This window comes from Phyllostomus discolor, chromosome 5 (genome assembly GCF_004126475.2).
Source record: "Phyllostomus discolor isolate MPI-MPIP mPhyDis1 chromosome 5, mPhyDis1.pri.v3, whole genome shotgun sequence".
NCBI lineage: Eukaryota > Metazoa > Chordata > Mammalia > Chiroptera > Phyllostomidae > Phyllostomus > Phyllostomus discolor.
The window spans coordinates 29,545,272-29,564,212 of NC_040907.2; the positions used below are offsets into that span (position 1 = coordinate 29,545,272).

Genomic DNA, 18,941 nt, shown 5'->3' on the forward strand with positions numbered 1-18,941 from the left:
CATGCCCTGTGCGCCCTCAGGCCTTGCTCCCGGGAGCGGGCCCTGACAAGAGTTTTCCTGCAGGGTCCTCGTTCTCCCCTCGACTTGGCTTCCGGCCGCAGTGCAGATGCTGCTCGTCCTGTGGGCCAGGTAGACAGGCACATCCGGCTGCTGGTGCATGGCGTGGGGCAGGCAGGTAAGGACTGCAAGGAGAGGGTAGGAGAGTGACCAGCTGAGGTTCCAGAAGTCTCCAGGACTTCGCTCAGAGCCTTCCCACTCCAGCTCATGCTACACTCTGGGCTTCCCTCAAGCAGGGGCCATGTGGATATGACAGACTGCTGTGATATTTAGGCATGGGACCTGTAGTTGATTGAAATGCAGCTAGTGGCAGTGGGGTCATTAAAGCTGACACCCAGGCGTCTATCCTGGGTGACTGTGTGTTAGATGCTGGCCCCACTGGCTGTATGCCAGGAGTGGGGTGGGGGTGAAGGTGATGGGCTCGATTTGAGACACGTTGAGCCTGAGGTATCTGTTAGGCAGATGGATTTTCCAGCTAATGTTTATGGTTCAATTAATGTGTACCGGGTCTTGGGCTAAGATGGTTATATGTAAGGTAGATGCTGTTATTCTCATTTTATGGCTAAGGGCACTGAGGCTTTTGAGAGGTAAAGCTCACTTCTCCACAGTCACAGTGAGTAGCTTGGCAGAACCAGACCCTCGTGCTGGCTGCTTATAATATATGGGAGAATGTTTGAGCCTGGGGTTTAACGGCTGGTTTGGGGTAGCTGGATCCTCAGCCAGTGTCTCCACTTTCCCTCCATGGCTGCGTCAAGGTCCCGAGATCACAGATGAGCTGGTGCGGGTTCTGCGTCGGCGCCTAGATGAGGCCACTCTGGACGTCATCACCGTCATGCTTGTTCGGAACTGCAAGCTGACGCCAGCTGATGTGGAGGTCAGCTCCCCCCCAGGCCCCAGCATCCTGCACAGCGCAGTCGCAGATGCAGGACCACCTCGGCCGGAACCTCTTCATCCAGCTCTGACTCCCCTTCCCACTTTCTGCAGTTCATCCAGCCCCCTGGAAGTCTCCCCTCAGAGGTGTTGCATCTGGCCCTGCCCTCCTCCTGCCGACCCTGGCTTCCTGCCCTGGCCTGGTACCTGCGGCAAAACCTGCTCATTTTCCTGCACTCTCCCAAGTACACAGACAGCAATGGCCGGAACCACTTCCAGGTGAGGTTTCACCCGCCTCCTTCCACCCACAGGCACTCAGTCCCCACCCCCCAACACACACACACCTTTACGGTGTGTTTTATACAGATTCCCCATGTGTACCTTTGCCCATGGACCTGCGTACACCCCTCCCCAACATGCACCTTTATTATCTACCTGTGTCTTCCTGTGCTCCCCATTCTCCACCGGACACCCATCATTCCCTGACAGCCTTTGTCCGCTTGCCTCATCTTAGTTCTCAGTGGCTGTTCTCTCCCCAGCATCCACTCCCTCCACCGGGCAGCCTCCCCGACTTGGACATTTACTTGTATAACAAGCCTGGTGGACAGGGCACTGGGGGCAAAGGTACAGTGTGGGCACTACCAGGTGTGGGAAAGCCCTTTCCGGTCTCTTGGCTGAGAGGGCCTTTCCCAGCCTTGCCTCTAAGGTGGGTGTGGGGGAGGAAAGGGGATCTGGAAGTTCCAGACCTGAGTTTTCCTGTGGATTTCTACCCAGGGGTTGCCTGCATCACTCTAGCCTTTGTGGACGAGGGAGGGGCCCCTATCCCACTGGCATCATGGCCCCCACCTTCTCCGGGGCCTCCAGATGTACTGCAAGAGGAGGAGTTTGAGCAGTTGACCCAGGTCACTCGCTGCCCAGTCATGCCAGACAGTTCTTCAGGTGGGGCCGCTTGGCTAGAGGAGGAGTGTTCGCATGCTGTAGCAGGCTTTAGGAACTGGGGGCACCCTCAAGTGACCCCCATTCTTTCCTCCAGCTCACAGTGGGGCCCCACGGCTTCGACTGGATGTGTGGGAAAAAGGGAATATCAGCATCGTGCAGCTGGAAGAGAAACTCCGAGGAGCAGCTCGCCAGGCCCTGGCCGATGCCGTCATGGAGCTGCAGCTACTGCCAGCCTCCCTGTGCATGGAGGACATGTCCCCAGGTATGTCGGGGCCAGCGAATGTCACAGATGCAGGCAAGACGGTGTTTCAGGTGTGGGACCTGGGAACATGTCCCAAAGGCTTTGTCTGAAACACACATTCACAGCTGTCCTTTGCCTTCCCTGCATCAGCAAGTCATCAGCAGAAACGTACCCATGCTTGGAGTCACCCGCTTAGACCGGAAAATACCAGGAATTCACTCCACACAAACACCTGCAGCCACGCACTGTCAGTCGCAGACACTGATACTGTCACTCACTAACCAGTAGAGGAAGTGCTGAGGCACTGTCATACCCGTCTTGGGGCTAGGTGTGGGGATTGATGGTTAGTGACAGACGTCTGTATTGTTTGGTGTCCACAGGAAGTCTCAGGAGTGGGTCACTGGAAACCAAGAGCCCTGCAGGCCGAGCTAGCACCTTTCCCCCTGGGCCTGTCCCTGAGGAGCCTGTCACTCCCCCCAGCAAAGCTGGCCGGCGTAGCTTCTGGGACATGCTGGTAATGGGAGAACGGGAGGGAGTAGTGAGGTTGGCATCTGCTTTCTTGCTGCCTCATAGGTGCACCTACACTTCCCTGCAAGCCTTGCCTCAGAACCCCTATTATATATATAAAACTACTCTGCTCCTTGGGTAGGAATTTGCAGAATGTGGCGAGTTCTCACTGATGGAGAGAGTGCCTCAGCTTATTAAGTGCTTTCAGTTCTGCTTTCCTTACTGTATCCTCAAACCTGTAAGATAAGCAGGGCTTTTACCAGCAAGGCAGCTGGGGCTCAGGAAAGTTGAGTAGCCTGCCCAAGGCTGCTTAGTGAGTCTGCAGTGAAGCCAGGGCCTGAACCTGGGCCGGCAAATCCTCTAGGCTCCTGTTACCGTTCTGTGATGCCTCCACCCTCCACCCCGTTCCCCTTCCCAATAGCCCCTCTTCATTCATTGCATTGCCTTCAGAGTAAAACAGAATCTGGGGACTTGGGTTCCCCCAAAACAACTGATGACATTGTCCTGGATCGGCCAGAAGACACTCGGGGCCGGAGGCGTCACAAAACTGAAAATGTTCGGACCCCAGGTGGAACTGAGCGGGCATCAGGCCCAGAATCTGGAGCCAAGAGACAAAGGTGCGTGTGTGTGTGTTGTGCAGGGGAGGGTGTGGTGTGAAATCACAGGTGGGGCTTGGGTTTAGGTAAACACATGCAAGTCAGATACTGGTGTGAGCTGCCTACTCCTGCTGTGTCTTCAGGCGCCGGACCACACAGCTGGAAGAGGGCGAGGTGGGGACCCTGCAGCCCGTGTTTGCTCATGTTACTCAGCGCTGGATGGAGTTCATGGTTCAGATTGGTGAGACCCCCCCCCGCCCCCCACCTCCACTCCCATCCTCAGCCTGGCCCCCACCCTGCGGCTCCAGCAGGACTTCTTTGCCCTGGGTCCAGGTTGCGCCTCAGTGTCCAGGAGCTCCACCTACACGGTGTCCCGGTTCCTCCTGCCATCCATCTTGTCTGAGTTCACCACTCTGGTCACCTCAATGGCTGGAGACACCAGCGTCCGTGTCTTTGAGCAGCATTTGTGAGTGTGGGGTCCCACAGAGGCTGAGCTGGGTGGGGGCTTAGGCTCAGGGAGGTGATGGCCAGAGCCTGAGACCAAGCAGTCTGCCTTCTCTGCATCCCTCCCTCCTACTAGGAGCTCAGAGCCAGACGTCTTCAGTCCTTGTTCCCTTGGACAACTGGGCCCAACGCCCCGCCCGGCAGCTGAGCGGCATCTGCTGCTTCTGGGAAGGAACTTCTTACAGTGGAGGCGCCCAACCCAGCAGGGTGAGAGCATGGCCGAGGGGAGGGTGGGTTTCAAGTGACTGAAGGGGGGGTTTCTGACCATGCAGACGACAGGACAAGGCGGAGGGGGCTCTGTCTCCAGACCCCTACTAAGACTCCCCCACCCCCACACTGTAGCTGCCAAAGCCTTGCAGCGCTTCGAGCCAGGCAGCGATGGGAGCTCAGGGCGGAATGCTCCCCGGCAGAGGTTCTTGCTGCTGGAGGTCATGGATAAGAAGGTAGGTGTGGGGCCAGGGGCTGGGCGGGAGAAGAGGGTCTGTGACCTCACTGACCCTGACCCCTGACTTCCAGCTACTGCTGCTGACTTACAACTGGGCTCCAGACCTGGGGGCAGCCTTGGGCCGAGCGCTGGTTCGCCTCGTGCAGTGGCAGAACGCACGTGCCCATCTCATCTTCTGCCTCCTCAGCCAGAAGCTTGGACTCTTCCATCATTACGGCCAGTTGGACTTCCCAGTGCGGGATGAGAAGGTACCCGCTGCTCAGGCGCCCTCCTCTAGTTCTGGCTCCCGAGGGCTTGGTTTAAGGAAGTACCAGCTCGGAAGCAGGAGGAGGGGACAGACTCAGGCCAGAGGTGGTGCAGAAAGAGTCTGAGAGGGGAGGCCACGAGGCGGGAGAGAAGAAGGTCTGAGGACAAAGGCCAGACACCCATTGTGAGGCTCCATCTTTTCAGGAGCCAAACCCATTCCTGCTGCCCACAGTGGATGCAGAGACCCTCATCCGGAGTGCAAGCCCCCCTCTGAGCCGGGAGCAAGGCCGGCTCACTGGGTCCTCTCGGGGTGGGGGTTCCCTGCCCCTGGACACATTCCCCTTCGATGAGGCCCTGAGGGATATCACAGCTGCGCGCCCGAGTGCCTCACTCGGCTCTGTGCCCAGACCCCCGGACCCTGTCACCTACCACGGACAACAGTTCCTGGAGATCAAGATGACAGAGCGCAGAGGTGAGAGCACTGGGCCAGATGGTGGGCAGGGACAATCTATGGAGTCTGGGAGGGAGGGGGGTGACAGGTCCTGGGGCCCACTACTAATGCTCCCAGCCCCCAGAGCTGGAGCGCCAGATGAAGATGGAGAACCTGTTTGTAACCTGGCAGCAGCGGTCCACCCCAGCCAGCATGCCCATCAGCGTGAGTAGCCCGAACCCGCGTCACCCAGGAGCATCCTGTACCCTTTCCTGGCCACCGCTCTCGCGCTCACTGCCCCGTTTCCCCAGGCTGGGGAGCTGGAGACCCTGAAGCAGTCGTCCCGCCTGGTACATTACTGTGCAACAGCCCTGCTCTTCGACCCTGCTGCCTGGCTGCATGGGCCCCCAGAGACCTGTGGGCCCCCTGAGGGGCAGGTGAGGCTCAGGACTCCCAGATTTCCTCCCTGGGACCTCTGTTTACCCCACAATGACCTCCATTCCTCCATGCTTAGTAGGGTGGCTGACAGTGGGTAGATTCTTCCTTAACTTCCACTCCCACAGCGGCGCCATCGCCCTGAGCCAGGACCTGGGAGCCGAGAGGCCCCCTCAAGCTGTGAAGCCTTGGATGTGCCTCCCCCGGGCACCCGAGAGGAGCCTTGGCTGAAGGAGCTGAGCCTGGCTTTCCTGCAGCAGTATGTGCAGTATCTGCAGAGCATGGGCTTTGTGCTGGTACCACTGCGGCCCCCCTCGCCCGCCCGCAGGTGAGCCCGTCTCCTCCTTCCCTCCTGCACTGCAGGTGAGGCCCACTCACCCATCCTTTCTTCACGCGGATTCTGTGAGGACAGCTCCGGCCTGTGCGCGTGCACCTACTAGGCCAGCACATGTACACAAGGTCCTTGGACACTTCCATGCAGCCCTCATCCCACATCTCAGGGAACTCACAGAATTGTGTACAGTCTCACAGAGCTCGTGGGCCCATAAACCCACACACTTACATGCTGGTGTACATCCATGCACATGGAGCTGGTACACGCTCTTAAGCTTCTGGACCCGGGTCTTAATGATTCTTGTCCTGATCACCCACTGACCTCTCCTGAGATTTACGTGGTTCATGACCCAGGAAGCTCTTTACTCACAGAGGCTAGCTGCCTTTCTCACCAAGAACCCCTGCCCTGGGCCTGCTTGCATCACTCTCCTCCAGCCTGTGCTTGGTCGTGTTCATCCACGGGCCACTAGTGACAGGTCGGAGTCTTGGAAAGTAGGCAGCCCCTCTGCCACCACTTTCCATCTCCCAGAGCTCAGGAACAAGTCCACAGCCACCTTTTCCTCCCGTATCGAGTCTCAGATCCCCACTTCTGTGGCCCTGCTCTGTTCTTCTCAGCACCTGAGCCTCTGGATTCTGTGTTCCAGCCCCTTTCCAGAGGCTGATGGGAGAGTATCTGTTCATGTTACACAGTTTCTTTCATGTCTCTGGATTTGTGAGTTTGTTTTTCTCCCTCCTGTCTTTTTAGTTTGCTGCCCTTTCGAGCTAGTAAATGTAATTGTATTTCTTTCAAGATACCACGTTGGACTAGAAAGCCAGTTCCCCCATAGTGTTTTGTAACCAGCTCTCCGCCTCCTGGGCTGCCCCTCTTCTCCGGGCCTTAGGAAGAGAGGACAGGCCTGTGTCTCTGGGCCCCCATCCCTTGTTTCTCAGCGAGGTAGTTACTCAGCTTGCTGCCCTTGGCTGGGTCCAAGCTGTAGGAGCTTCTCTGAGGGACTTAGTTTGCCTACTTTGTGTTCATTTATCAGAAATCTGAATTCCTTTTTAAAACAAAAGATACGCTAGGTTAAAAAATGTTTCTAGAGCAAACTTTAAAGTCAGGCCTTCCTTTGTCATCAGTCTTTAACTATCGCCAATCACTACTTAGGTCTTGTCTTTATTTCCTTAAGGATTAAGTGGGACATTTCTTTTCGCTAGAGGCTTAGACAGCCCACCCCCAGCCTCCGCTAGAGTTCTGGTTTGTGCCTCCTAAGTAGGAGGATCCAGTCCCACTGGCCCTTTCTGTGTTATCCTTGTTCCCAGCACTCCCTGCTCTCGTCTCCCCTTGCCTCTGGGTTGAGAAAGGAAGACCAGTGGGCCTGAGGAATGCGGGAAGTACCACTCCCCGGGCACAGCCCAAGAGCAGCCCCTTTCCCTCTGAGAGGAAGGCGCCTAACTAGGCGCCAAGCATCTCCCTGAGTTTTCCTCTAAAATCTTAGACATACAGCACTGTGCCCTCCTTCCCTGCCTGCTGCCCCCAGGAGACAGACGTCTCCACCCCCTTGTGCATGTCTCCCTACGTTCTCAGCAGCCTCTCTGGCCCTGCCCTCCCCGTCTCACTGGTGGAGAAGGGCCTGGCCTCCACCTCTGCACTGAGCACTGCCCACACTTCCCCTTAAAGCAGCAGTTGCTGTGGAGGGAGCCCTGCCCCACAGTCTAGAGGGGACTCCAGTCCCAGCCTTGCCACTTACTCACGTGGTGCCCCGGGCAGGTCCTTCCCTCTCTGTTCCCGGCTCCACTCCTACAAAACGGTTCCACGTGAAGTGGGTTGTGGGCCTGACTGCCATAGTCCTTCTCCCCACTGACCGGCCACGGCTTGTCTCTTCCTTTTCTGTAGCGCCAGCCGGCTGCGGGCCATGGCGTTCCTTGGAACAGAGGGTCGGGGCTCCTTCTCCTGCCCGAAGACCAAGGCTGACGGGAGCCCCAAGGTAACACGTCGTCATGTGCCTTCCCCGACAGTGGAAATCACTGATGCCCCAGACTCCGTGTCACTGAGTCTGAATTCTTTCCCCAAGGCTGGAGGTCAGGGACCGGGCATGATGCCCGAGGCCGTTGATCCCAGCCTGACACCATTAAAGCCATCAGCCCCTGCTGATCTGAAGCCGGTGAACCCCCAACCCTTGCCTCTGAACCCGTCTCTTTTCCCTTCTCCAGAGCACTGGCTCTCCAGTCACCACCTACCACCTGCAGCGGGCACTGCCCGGGGGCATCATCCTCATGGAGCTGGCTTTCCAGGTGAGCAGGAGGAGCACTGAGCGGGGGGAGCCCGACCCCGTTTCTCGCCCTCCTGACCTCGTGCTCACCCTCTCTCCAGGGCTGTTACTTCTGTGTTAAGCAGTTCGCCCTGGAGTGTTCCCGCATCCCCATGGGGCAGGCCGTCAACTCGCAGGTATGCGGTGGGGCGGGGGTGCGGGGTCTAGGCCCAGTTGGTGCATCCCCGGCGTGCAGTGGCCAATAAGAGTGATGCACGGGCAGTCTGACCCAGTGATGACCCGGCGCTGTGAGCTAGCCAGGAAAGAGTCATTCTGGTGACTGGACCATCCACCAGTGTTACTCTGCAGGTGGTCCAGAGCTGTGTTCAGCTGTAGCAAGAGGGCAGAAGGCAGTCTAGCACAGGGCTAGTCTGGCCGTGGTCATCCTGGCACTGACGGCCTGGCACTGGGCCAGGCCATAACCACAGCTGGTTAGACAGAGAGGACATTTGAGCACGGCAGGTAATCCAGCACGTGGGTAGGCTGGTGCCATGGGCAGTCCTGGCCCAGTCTGCACCTGGGGGCAGCCTGGCATGGCCAGGGGCCGCAGTCACTGACCTAGCCTGTGGGCTGCAGCTCCCACCCACACAGCACACCCGTCACTCAGTTGTTATCGTGCAGGGCCCCTGACCCCCTGAGGGCCAAGCACTCAGGAGTGCTTGGACAGGCGAGGGGTCTGAGCGGGCCAGGACTGAAGCCCTCTGCGCGTGAGTTAATTCAGCTCCGTCAGGTTGTTTCACTCACATGTCACGCAAGGGCCTGTGCCTTCCTTGGGCCTCATGTTCAGTTTCTGAGAGATCAGGATCTGCCTGGGCCCCGCCTGCCACCCTCCAGCACAAGCAACATCGACTCCTCTCATACCTGGACAGCTCCTTTCTGGCCCCCAGATGATTGCCTTTGACTTGGGTGTGGATACCTGGTCTGGTCATCACAGGATAATGCGACCCGGAAAAGCTGGGTGACAGTGTGCAGGGACCTACTGGAGCCTGAGTGTTCAGAAGGGAGCTGTGGACAGGCAGGTGCTCTTCCACACTTGGCTGTGGTATTGGTGGGAAGGACCCACCCCCGTCACTCTCGAGCTTGCCGAAGTCCTTGAGGCTTCCCTGCCCCCGACCTCCATCTGGCTTGGCTCTCTGCTTCCACATAGCTAATCTCTAACCCTACTTAGATTCCTAAATTGCTTTATTATTGCTATTGTTTATTATGTGCTTAGTGTATACACTGAGTGAAGAGGAGCTGGAGTCCAGCTGCACAGATCAGGCAGCAGGTTCATAGAGGTTCACTAATTTGCCCCAGGGCACGGAGCTGGGGGGTGGGAGGTGGGGGCAGTGCTGGCTCTCTGACGCAGAAGCTCATTCTTGGCTGTGGTGTTTTTCCCCCTGCCTCTACCTTGATGAAGACCTTTACTTTATCTCCATGGTAGGTAAGGAAATGGAAGCAGGTGGATTGTGACTCACCCAGGATCTAAGCAGCTACCCTGACTCCTAGGCTGTTGCTCCTCTACACCCCTTTCCTTTCCTAGTAACTCCCTGGGGCCCGGGGTCCCCAGGGAAGTGCCCGAGTAGATTCTGCCATTCTGGCGCCGTAGATCCGCCTGTCGACACACGTGGAGTAATGGTGATTTCCACCCAAGGAAGCGTCAGCTCCATCTCTCTGCCCACTTTCCGCCCTTCATTCACAGATCAGTTAGAGGAGGCCCACCCTGGCCTCGCCTTGCCTTGGCAGGATGTCCCGGACAAAGCTTACCAGGGAGAGGTTAGCCAGGTCTGGGATCAGGGAGAGCAGCATCCAGGCAAAGAGAACAGCAGGTACAAAAGGGTAGAGTCTATGTGTTGAACTTAGGAAGAGCCAGTAGTTTGGTGGGAAAATAAAGCTGGAGAGATGGGAAGGGGCCAGCAAAAACTTTCTGTGGCCTACAGTGGCCTACCCTGACCACCTGTTTAAAATGGCAGCTGCTTCACTTCCTGACTTTCCACAACACCTTCTTCTGACATATCGTGTACTCAGCACCTCTGTCTGATGTTTACTGTCTTATCTCCCTACGGCTCAAATTAAGCTCCTCGAGGGCAAGGGTGTGTTTCCCAGTGTATTCCCAGCCCCTAGAACAGTACCAGGCGGGCACTCGACAAGCATTTTGCATCAGTGAATCTGTGCCAGACTTCAGCGGACTCGGGTACAGAGGAAAACAGACCTGTCTCTCAAAATGGTCAGCTCCATGTAAATAGTCACAGCACAGTACAAACAAGAGGATACTGTGAGGAGGGCTTCCCAGAGCTGTTCTGGTGGAGGGGCCCGCAGCCACAGGGTGCATCTCGAGCTGTCTTTTCCCATACAAGGGGAGGGAAGCGGGAGTGTGCTGGGCAGCCTGCACTGCCATTTCCCGACCCGGCCCCTGCCACCCCCCAGCTGTCCATGCTGTTCACCGAGGAGTGCGACAAGGTGCGGGACCTGATGCACGTGCACTCCTTCAGCTATGACTTCCACCTGCGCCTCGTGCACCAGCATGTGCTGGGCGGCCACCTGGTGCTGCGGCATGGCTACCACCTCACCACCTTTCTGCGGCACTTCCTGGCCCACCACCCTGATGGGCCCCACTTCGGTCGCAATCACATCTACCAAGGTCAGTGCCCAAGGGCAAGCCAGTGAACCTGAAAAGAAAACAGGCCCCAAGGTGTGGGGTGGTGGGACCACCTTCTAGGGCCAGACCTCATCTTTTTATCCCATATCATTAATTGCCTCACATGACTTGGACTGTGTCCCACATCTCTGTCTTAAATTCTTCAGTTTATTTCATATCAAAGTTTAGACCCTATGTCATGTACCCCGCCCTCTGTCTGTCCGAGCCACTTTGTCCCATCTTAATTTCCCACAGGGCCTTAGGAGCTCCCAGAAAGGCAAGGCCAGTCTGCCTGTCGGTCAGAGCCTTAGGGACTCTTAACCCTCTAAGCCACCCTGTTGGTGTGTCTGTCCCAGGCTCACCGTCTCCTCTGATTTGCCCCGTAGGGACCCTGGAGCTCCCCACACCACTCATTGCTGCACACCAGCTGTACAACTATGTGGCCGACCACGCCAGCTCCTACCACATGAAGCCCCTGCGAATGGCCCGGCCAGGGGGCCCGGAACACAATGAGTATGCCCTGGTGTCAGCGTGGCACAGGTGAGGAGGGACATACCAGCCTGTTTTCTGGTGGGGCTACGGTCAGGACCACCCAAGCAGTAGGGAGACCCATGTTTCTTGGGCAGAAAGGGTAAGGTTGACTTCATTAGAACCTCAGGACTGACACCTCCCCACCACACAGCTCTGGCTCCTACGTAGACTCTGAGGGACTTCGCCACCAGGATGACTTTGATGTGTCTCTGCTTGTCTGTCACTGTGCTGCACCCTTTGAGGAACAAGGAGAGGCTGAGCGTCACGTCCTGCGGTCAGCAGATCCCCCACTTTGAATGTGCCCATTGCCCTGCCTGCCCCCTGCCCTTGCCCTGTGTGTCTCCTGCTGTGACCATCACACTTGCCCCCTCCGCACCCCAGGCTGCAGTTCTTCGTGGTACTCACCAGCCAACGAGAGCTCTTCCCCAGACTGACTGCTGACATGCGCCGGTTCCGGAAGCCACCCCGACTACCCCCTGAGCCAGAGGTTCCTGGGAGCTCAGCTGGTAGCCCTAGGGAGGCCTCAGGGGTTGGTCTGGCCCCTGGACCAGCTCCTCTGTTCCCCCCGCTGGCCGCAGAGGTGGGCGTGGCTCGGGCACGGCTGGCTCAGCTGGTCCGGCTAGCTGGAGGGCACTGCCGCAGGGACACCCTCTGGAAGCGCCTCTTCTTGCTGGAGCCACCAGGGCCTGATCGGCTACGGCTCGGGGGGCGCTTGGCCCTGGCTGAGCTGGAGGAGCTTCTGGAAGCGGTCCATGCCAAATCCATTGGGGACATTGACCCCCAGCTGGTAAGGGACTGTCGGTCAGAAGGGGCTGGGATGGGTGTTGGGAAACCATGGGCAGCCAGGGTGGAGCATGCAGGGTGGCTCGGGACAGCAGACCCAGGCCTGTGCACCCTCCCCCAGGACTGCTTCCTGTCTATGACGGTCTCCTGGTACCAGAGCCTGATCAAGGTTCTCCTGAGCCGCTTTCCCCAGAGCTGTCGCCATTTCCAGAGCCCAGACTTGGGAACTCAGTATCTGGTAAGTTCCCGTGACCCCCCTCTGAGACGGGAGGCTCACCAGTAATCCCCAAGGGAGAAGTGACAGGTGTCCCTTTCAGGGAACCCAGCCTGATCAAAAAGGCTCTGCTTGGGAGAGAGGTTTCGGTGGACGAGCCTGCGGATACGTGTGCAGAAAAACAAAAAGCAAACAACAAAGACACGAGCTCTGAGCATCACGCCGAGGCATGTGACTCACTCATGGAGAACCACCTAGAGCTCTGCCTTCAAAGGCTCACACAAACACAAACCTTCCTTGGCTAGAGATCCTGAGGACCGAGTTCTGGAACCTCCTCAGTGGTTGCTCTTGGAGGCTGCAGTCCCAGAAAGGACCTCTTGGACTTGAAAGCTTTATTACCCCCAAATTATGGCCCTCACGCCAGCAGCATCAGCACCACCTGGGCGCTTGCCAAAGTGCACTCTCAGGCCCCACTCCAGACCCACTGGCTCAGCGTCTGCCTTTTAACCAGATCCCCAGGTGCAGCTTGAAAGCACTGCTGGGAAGGACAGGTAGAGAGAGAAGACCCGTGGTGGTAGGCACTCGTATGGGGGGATTCAGAGACTAGAGAGATGGGCCAATGAGAGCAGTGGTCCAGGAAAGGAGACACTCAGGAGAGGGCTTCACAGGAAAAAGTAGGAGCTGGTTTGTGGTGATGCAACCTAGTGCTTGTGGGAAGGTTAGTTTCAGGGTGCTCTGAGGGGTCATCTAGAGAAGCCAAGGCTGTCAGGGTGGTAAGGCTGCAGCAGTGCCGGCGGCTGTGCGGACGGCATGCGCCCAGGCGGTGGGAACACTGCAGCAGTAGTGGGTTTAGGGAAGGGCGCAGAGTTGCATCTGAGGCTTACAGGGACCTTCTAGGGCCCCAGTTTGGAAGGTTCGTGTGGATATCGGGGATTGGCACTCAGGAGAGGGGGTCTGGGCAGCATCCATACGGACAAGGGGTCACCGCAGCCCTGGGAGTGGAAGAAATGACCCAGGGAGACTATGAAGCTGAGCATGAGCAACAGATAGGAGGGGACGGTCCCAGGAGAGGCCAGAGACACAAGACCTGGGACAGGACAGGAGGTGAGGAGGGTCCTGTCAAGGGCAGAGAACTCTCCTTCAGTGTTGGGGCTCAGTGCCAAGTTTTGTGCGGGGCCTCCAGATAGATGACTTCGGGCACCTTCCGATCAAGCCTCCCTTCCCCTCACTCTGACCAGGCTGGCCAGGGGCCGGTGAGGATGAGGGCGGAGGTTCGGTTTGGAGAGGAGAGGCTGTGGGTGGCTGTGGAGTGCAGGGTGTGGAGATGGAGGCCGTCCTCCTTCCCGCAGCCATTCACTCCCAGGACGCGCTGCGGGATGGGCTGTGCTTCCTCAGAGAGGCGGCCTCCCTCCCCATCTCACTGTGTCTTTCGCTGCAGGTTGTGCTAAACCAGAAGTTCACTGACTGTTTCGTGCTAGTGTTTCTGGATTCCCACTTGGGAAAGACGGTGAGAACACAGGGTGAGGGGTTTTGTGTCAGCCTGGTGGGAAGCCATACCCCAAATGCCCTATCCCAGAGTCTACTGAGGTCGGGGTGCCTTCCCTGCCTTCCTCTCACCAATGTACCCCCGTGTCCCCACAGTCTCTGACAGTGGTTTTCCGAGAGCCCTTCCCAGTGCAGCCCCAGGACAGCGAGAGCCCCCCCGCCCAGCTGGTCTCCACCTACCATCACCTCGAGTCGGTCATCAACACAGCCTGCTTCACCCTCTGGACCCGTCTCCTCTGAGGGGCAGACCGCTGCGCGTCACTGATCCTCAGACCTTGGGTCTGTAAGGTCACCCACTTGAAGCAGGACTGACCAGCCCTTCTGTGCCCCGGCACAAGCCTGGACGCTGAGGGACACCGAAGAGTCTGTAGCCCCAGCCTGGCAGCAGGGGCAGCCGTCCCCAAAACACTCAGCCACTGACCAGCCCAGGGCTCTGGAGGGTCGGTCAACTCCCTGAGGTTCCCGTCTCCTCTCAGGTCCCTGGACCCTTCCAGAAGGCGGCTCCTCCTTCCTGCTCACCTGGCGGAGTCCCAGGAATTCTTTACACCCGGCAGCAAGCACTCACCCAAGCCCCTCTGCCTAGATCCTGCCTCTGAATCATCCACCTCCCACCTTGAGCTCTCTGGTCTTCGTTTCCACTGGGATATCCCTGCTGGACATGGCCCCCGAGACAGGACCCCTGGGTCCCAGTCCCTGCTCTCTTCTGTGCACCTGTGAGCACGGGCGAGTCCCTTTGCTTCTGGACCTCATCTGTACGTGAGGAGGTGGACTCAGAGCCCTCCTGTCTCACAGCTGCACTGCGCAGACTGGAGCACTTGAGCATGAGCAGTGCCCCTTCTCAACAGGAGGGAACTGGTCCCCAGAAGGTGAAGGGTCAGACACTGAGTGTCCCCGCCCCCAATAACGTACGCACGTGAACACGTTCAACAGGTTGTCTTTAATTCACAGGATGCTCAGCTCACTGTCCCAAGAGACATGGGTGGGCAGCAGGGCCTCACTGGCCGGCCTGCGGGCGGCCCTGCCTGTCCCAGTAGGAGCGTAGCCAACTCAAGCCCTCCACTGTGTCTCCTGAGGGGAGAAGGAGGGGGCATCTGAAGCCATGAGGAAAACAACCTTTGTCCAATACCCGTCCCTCCTGTCCTCCCCTCCCCGGGCCCGGCCTGGAGCCTCGCCCACCCTCACCTTGAGGCTGGTACTCGCAACCTACAAAGCCTTTGTAGCCTTCATCTTCCAGCAGTTGGAATAAATAGGGGAAGTTCAGCTCTCCAGGGCTGCCAGGGTCCCCCCGGCCTGGGACCTGTGCCACCTGCACATGCCCTGGGGATGGATACGGCAGATGGGAGGCCCAGTCTCCGGCTGGGGGCAGGGGCAGGGAAAGCAGCACAGCAGACGAGGAAGGAGCCAAGAAAGGGCCTGCTCACCAACGATGGGCAGGAACTCCCGGATGTTCCCCGTCAGGTTCCCATCCATGATCTGCCAGTGGAATATGTCCTGGGCAGAGATTACTGATCAGAGCCCCCTCAGCACCCGCCACTGTTCCCAGATTTGGAGGACCTGGGTCCTCTAAGAAGCTTTTTTTCCACATACCATTTGTAACTGGAGGTTGGGTCTTCCAACCTTCTGTAAGATCGCTGCCGCTGGGAGAGAAACAGGAGGGGGCTGTGACACTCAAGGAGAGCACAGGAATCAAAGGGACAGGAGGTGGCACAGGACTGGGGGTCCTACCCTGGTGGGGCGAGTCCAGGAAGTACTGGGGGTCAGTGAGGCGGGTGTTAATGGGCTCCAGCAGTCCCACGAGGTTCTCCTAGCACCATGTTGGATCTGTGAATAGAGCTTTCCCCCAGGTTTGTCCTCACCTTCCACTTGCCAGTCAAGCCCCTCACCAGTCCCTCGGACCCAGCCAGTGCCCAGCCTGGTGCCTGGCTGCCCTCCACACTGCACACCCCTCCACACTCATGTGTGTCCGTGTTTTCGTTGTCACCTCACCCGAGCCAAAACCCCAGCGGCATGCCTCAGGTTCTCCAGAAAAACTGTCTCCATCTCAGCCCTGACTGCTGCTCGTTCGGCACCCTGTGGTACGCGGCCGGCCATCAGGTGAATCCTGTGGGGAAGCAGCACTGGAGGGGGCTGTGGAGTCCGTCCCAGAAGCAGGGCCTTCTTCACCCCCTTGACCCCAGTGTGCGCCTCTTCCAGCTGCCCCCCACCCCAGGTCTCCAGTCAATGCCACCTGGCCTAAAGCTCAGGCTGCACCCTTTCCCACAGCCCTTCTGAGGGTCAACCCAGCCTCATCACCCTCCAGCCTCAGAAACCTCAGTCCTGTACTTTCAACCTCAGCCTGTAAACATGCTTAAGTCTCACCTTTTATAAATTATTTTGACCCTTACCCTTCTCAAGAATTCCATGCTGTTTCTCTTCTTGCATCTGTTTCTTAGCTTCTCATCTGATTTCATCCCCCCAACCAGTAATGACCCCTTGTTATCAGTTCCTGCTCAGCCTATTTGACCTGCAGGATTTGACATTTACTTGGTCAGCCCCACTTCCAGCCTCCTCCCTGATCACCACCTGATCTCTCTCAGCCACGTCCAACCCCAACAAGCTGCCTCTTCAACTCTGCTAGACACACCAAGCTTCCTCTTGCCTCTGGCCAGTGCATCCCCGCCTGGAATGCTCCTTACATCAAACTAATGCCCACTCCTTGAGACACAGGTCGACATCAGTACCTGTAGGAAGTTTTCTGGGATCTGAGACAGCTAGGTGCCTACTCTGCCCACCACCTGCATGAGCTGACCCATCCTCAAGTGGATCCTTGCTCCGTTTTCTGTTTACTTTGCTGTCTCCCTAGTCAGATTGAGCTCCCAGCATGGGATCCCAGCAAGAGAGAAGCATGAAAGAGTTGCCAACTGAGAATGACACACAATATGGAAGGCAATTTACAAAGGGTTAGGACTGCAGGGGTGGAGAAGTGCCAGTGGGCTCAGACTTCTAAGCCTCATACCTGGCGTCCTCATCACCCACATCCCGAACCACGTGCGGCAGGGTCTTGGGTCAACCAGGGGGAGGAGGAAAGGACAAGATACCTGGGACAGCCTAGAGCCTTGGCGTACAGCACAGCCTGCTCCAGCCCCTCTCGGAAGGCCGCCTGCCTCCCGGGAACGGCCCCCAGTCCCATTTCCCCCTTCTTTCGATCTCCTGCAAAGAGAGACAATGGACCTCAGCTTCCTGCTCAACCCTCCTGGCCCCCAACGCCCGGGCCTCGGGCCCCACGGCGCACCCGGAGGCGTGTTGATAAGCACCACCTGCAGCCCCGCTTCTCGCACCGCGCACGCCAGCGCCTCCGGCGGGTCCGCGTACGGCCAGGCGACCTCGGCGGCCTCGAAGCCCGCGCTGCCCGCCGCCCGCAACCGCGCGGGGAGGCCGGAGAGCTCCGGGAACAACCAGGACACGTTAGCGGAGAAGCGTAGCGGAGCCATAACCCGCTAGGGACCAGGGGCGCAGGGCAAAGTCCGCGGTGGCCGGAAGGCGGAAGCGGGCGGAGCGCCGGCGAGGGCGCGGCCCGAGCTCGGGGAGCAGGGCCCCGGCCGGCCGTGCGGGGGCGCGCTGGCGCCGCGAGTCAGGGTCGCGGGCTCTCCGCAGGGTTGTTCTGGTGAGAAAGGCAATGTGTTGTGAAACCCGTGGACAATCCAGAAAAGTAAAATATCTCAAAAGAGGAGAAAGGGAAGTGCGGGGAGAGACGAGGGGGCCCAGCGAGGGCAGTGCGTCCCGGTCGTTGGCAGGGAGAAGGTGAGGAGATCGGGTGCCCGTTGGGCTGATGCAGCGGTGACAGTGGTGGCAAGTAAGGGCCGGGCTGCCTCCAGGGCCCAGTTGAAATTCAGGAATGGAACTTTAACATATCTTAGTATTTTTCTTCATTATGAAAATCGTATCTGTTCATTATGGAACATTTGAAAGCTTATGACCAAATAAAGAACATTTAAATCACCAGTTATCGCACTACTCACCCATTAACTTTCTTCTTACACATTAGAAAATAAACGTGCAGTTTTTTTCTTAGAAATTTTTGATCATGCTGTATATGTGATTTTTATGGCCTAATTTTTATTTAATATAATTTTGTGAGCATTTCTCATGCTAAAAAATAAAAATTCAGCTTAGTAAATTTGAACTAATTGACTTTATCCAACAATCATGAATCAAGCAACGTCTCAACTAGCAACAGAGAGCTACCCAGAGGGGCTACACAAGATGGAAGGAAGGCTTTTATAGAAAGTGGAGTGGGGCAAGAAGTGTTGACCCAGAGAAAAATATACCTGCCAAAAAGGACTCAGCGTTAATTGGGCCCAAATTCACAACCAGAGGCCAGCAGTCATTTTTTGCTTTCAGCTGCATTTGAAGCGTTGTGCTTCTCTCACCTGAGTCTTACAAGAGAGAGCTCCTAGGGGAGAAATTAAACCAATAGGACAGATTTTTTTCCAGCCAATCTTGCTACCCAATCAGAGTGGCTCCATTCCATCCAATCAGGATAGTGCTCTTTGGGCCAAACTAACAATTTGCAGTTCTCATTTCCATGTGCAGGGACCAATCTTGGACTTGGAGCCAAAACTCTTTTTAAGCCAGCTTCCCTCCCATGGCTGTGGAGTGAACTTTCGGTTTTCCTCTGCTGTGCTGCAACACCAGAATCCTGATACCAAGGCCAACACCCAATCACTCTTTCATGATTGAGTTGTCCCAGCCACAGCTGAGCTCTTTCCTAATTGAGCTGTTTTCACTGAAAAAAGCCGTTCCCTTCACCACACCCCAAACTGGAAACTCCTGTTGGCATTGAATGGATGATGACGACCTTCGATGATCTTCAGTTGACAACAGTCATTAGCAGAAGGAAAATGAAAGTTCAGTGGAGGAAAGTAAGTGTTCAGGATGACCACGACTTATTGGCTGAGTTGTGGCATTTTCCATTGGCTGGCCTTGTTGCTGAGCAAGAAGAAAATCTTCCTCCGTCCAGAGTAGTAAAGTAAATACACCTTCCTCTTGGAGATGCAAAGTAGGCCTTTTCCTGAAACCAGTTGTAGTTGAGGTTTCCTTAATTTGTGAAGAACACACATATGCGTGTGTTCTTCAGTGTTAAAAACCGCTGCATTAGCTGCTCATTGTTCCTCACCTAGACAACCCACAATTATCTTACAGGACGGAATGTCTGTTGATGGAGATGAGGGTTTTTCAATGTGTGTGCACACCATAAAAGCACTTGAATGCACCTCTCAGTACCGCTTTTGAATTGTTTTCTTCAGTTCTCTTTGTGCAGATGTCCATTAGAGTGTTTGCCACATCATGCTGTTTGGATCAATGAGGAACCACATATATGC

General features: G+C 56.9%; 2 protein-coding genes across 4 annotated transcripts in view; one reads left to right on the plus strand and one right to left on the minus strand.

The window, feature by feature from the left end:
* The window catches only part of SZT2 (SZT2 subunit of KICSTOR complex), a 51,807-nt gene extending 37,281 nt beyond the window's left edge, over window positions 1–14,526 (plus strand). The window contains exons 46-72 of one of the 2 annotated variants that reach the window (XM_036025891.1): window positions 64–175; window positions 813–931; window positions 1,042–1,206; window positions 1,467–1,551; window positions 1,702–1,866; window positions 1,961–2,128; window positions 2,488–2,621; window positions 3,065–3,231; window positions 3,354–3,451; window positions 3,544–3,676; window positions 3,791–3,921; window positions 4,057–4,157; window positions 4,231–4,407; window positions 4,610–4,877; window positions 4,981–5,060; window positions 5,147–5,272; window positions 5,399–5,598; window positions 7,477–7,567; window positions 7,794–7,874; window positions 7,954–8,028; window positions 10,298–10,511; window positions 10,895–11,048; window positions 11,191–11,313; window positions 11,421–11,826; window positions 11,944–12,060; window positions 13,475–13,543; window positions 13,678–14,526. In XM_036025891.1, coding sequence (XP_035881784.1) covers window positions 64–175; window positions 813–931; window positions 1,042–1,206; window positions 1,467–1,551; window positions 1,702–1,866; window positions 1,961–2,128; window positions 2,488–2,621; window positions 3,065–3,231; window positions 3,354–3,451; window positions 3,544–3,676; window positions 3,791–3,921; window positions 4,057–4,157; window positions 4,231–4,407; window positions 4,610–4,877; window positions 4,981–5,060; window positions 5,147–5,272; window positions 5,399–5,598; window positions 7,477–7,567; window positions 7,794–7,874; window positions 7,954–8,028; window positions 10,298–10,511; window positions 10,895–11,048; window positions 11,191–11,313; window positions 11,421–11,826; window positions 11,944–12,060; window positions 13,475–13,543; window positions 13,678–13,821 — 3,903 coding nt within the window. In that variant the 3' untranslated portion in view covers window positions 13,822–14,526. The remainder of the gene's footprint in view (window positions 1–63; window positions 176–812; window positions 932–1,041; window positions 1,207–1,466; window positions 1,552–1,701; window positions 1,867–1,960; window positions 2,129–2,487; window positions 2,622–3,064; window positions 3,232–3,353; window positions 3,452–3,543; window positions 3,677–3,790; window positions 3,922–4,056; window positions 4,158–4,230; window positions 4,408–4,609; window positions 4,878–4,980; window positions 5,061–5,146; window positions 5,273–5,398; window positions 5,599–7,476; window positions 7,568–7,793; window positions 7,875–7,953; window positions 8,029–10,297; window positions 10,512–10,894; window positions 11,049–11,190; window positions 11,314–11,420; window positions 11,827–11,943; window positions 12,061–13,474; window positions 13,544–13,677) is intronic. The other variant, XM_028513706.2, reaches the window with a different exon arrangement.
* HYI (hydroxypyruvate isomerase (putative)) lies at window positions 14,500–17,099 on the minus strand. 2 transcript variants are annotated; one of them, XM_028513707.2, is made up of 8 exons: window positions 16,853–17,098; window positions 16,659–16,770; window positions 15,568–15,682; window positions 15,307–15,385; window positions 15,169–15,218; window positions 15,003–15,072; window positions 14,764–14,898; window positions 14,500–14,649 (listed from the first exon to the last, which is right to left on the minus strand). In XM_028513707.2, exons 1-8 carry the CDS (start codon window positions 17,049–17,051, stop codon window positions 14,576–14,578), a joined length of 834 nt encoding a protein of 277 aa, XP_028369508.1. In that variant the 5' UTR covers window positions 17,052–17,098; the 3' UTR covers window positions 14,500–14,575. The 2 variants fall into 2 exon arrangements, with proteins under 2 accessions (XP_028369508.1, XP_035881785.1); XM_036025892.1 differs by lacking the exon at window positions 16,659–16,770 and having other exon boundaries at window positions 15,568–15,698; window positions 16,853–17,099.
* Between the last annotated feature and the right edge of the window lie 1,842 nt (window positions 17,100–18,941).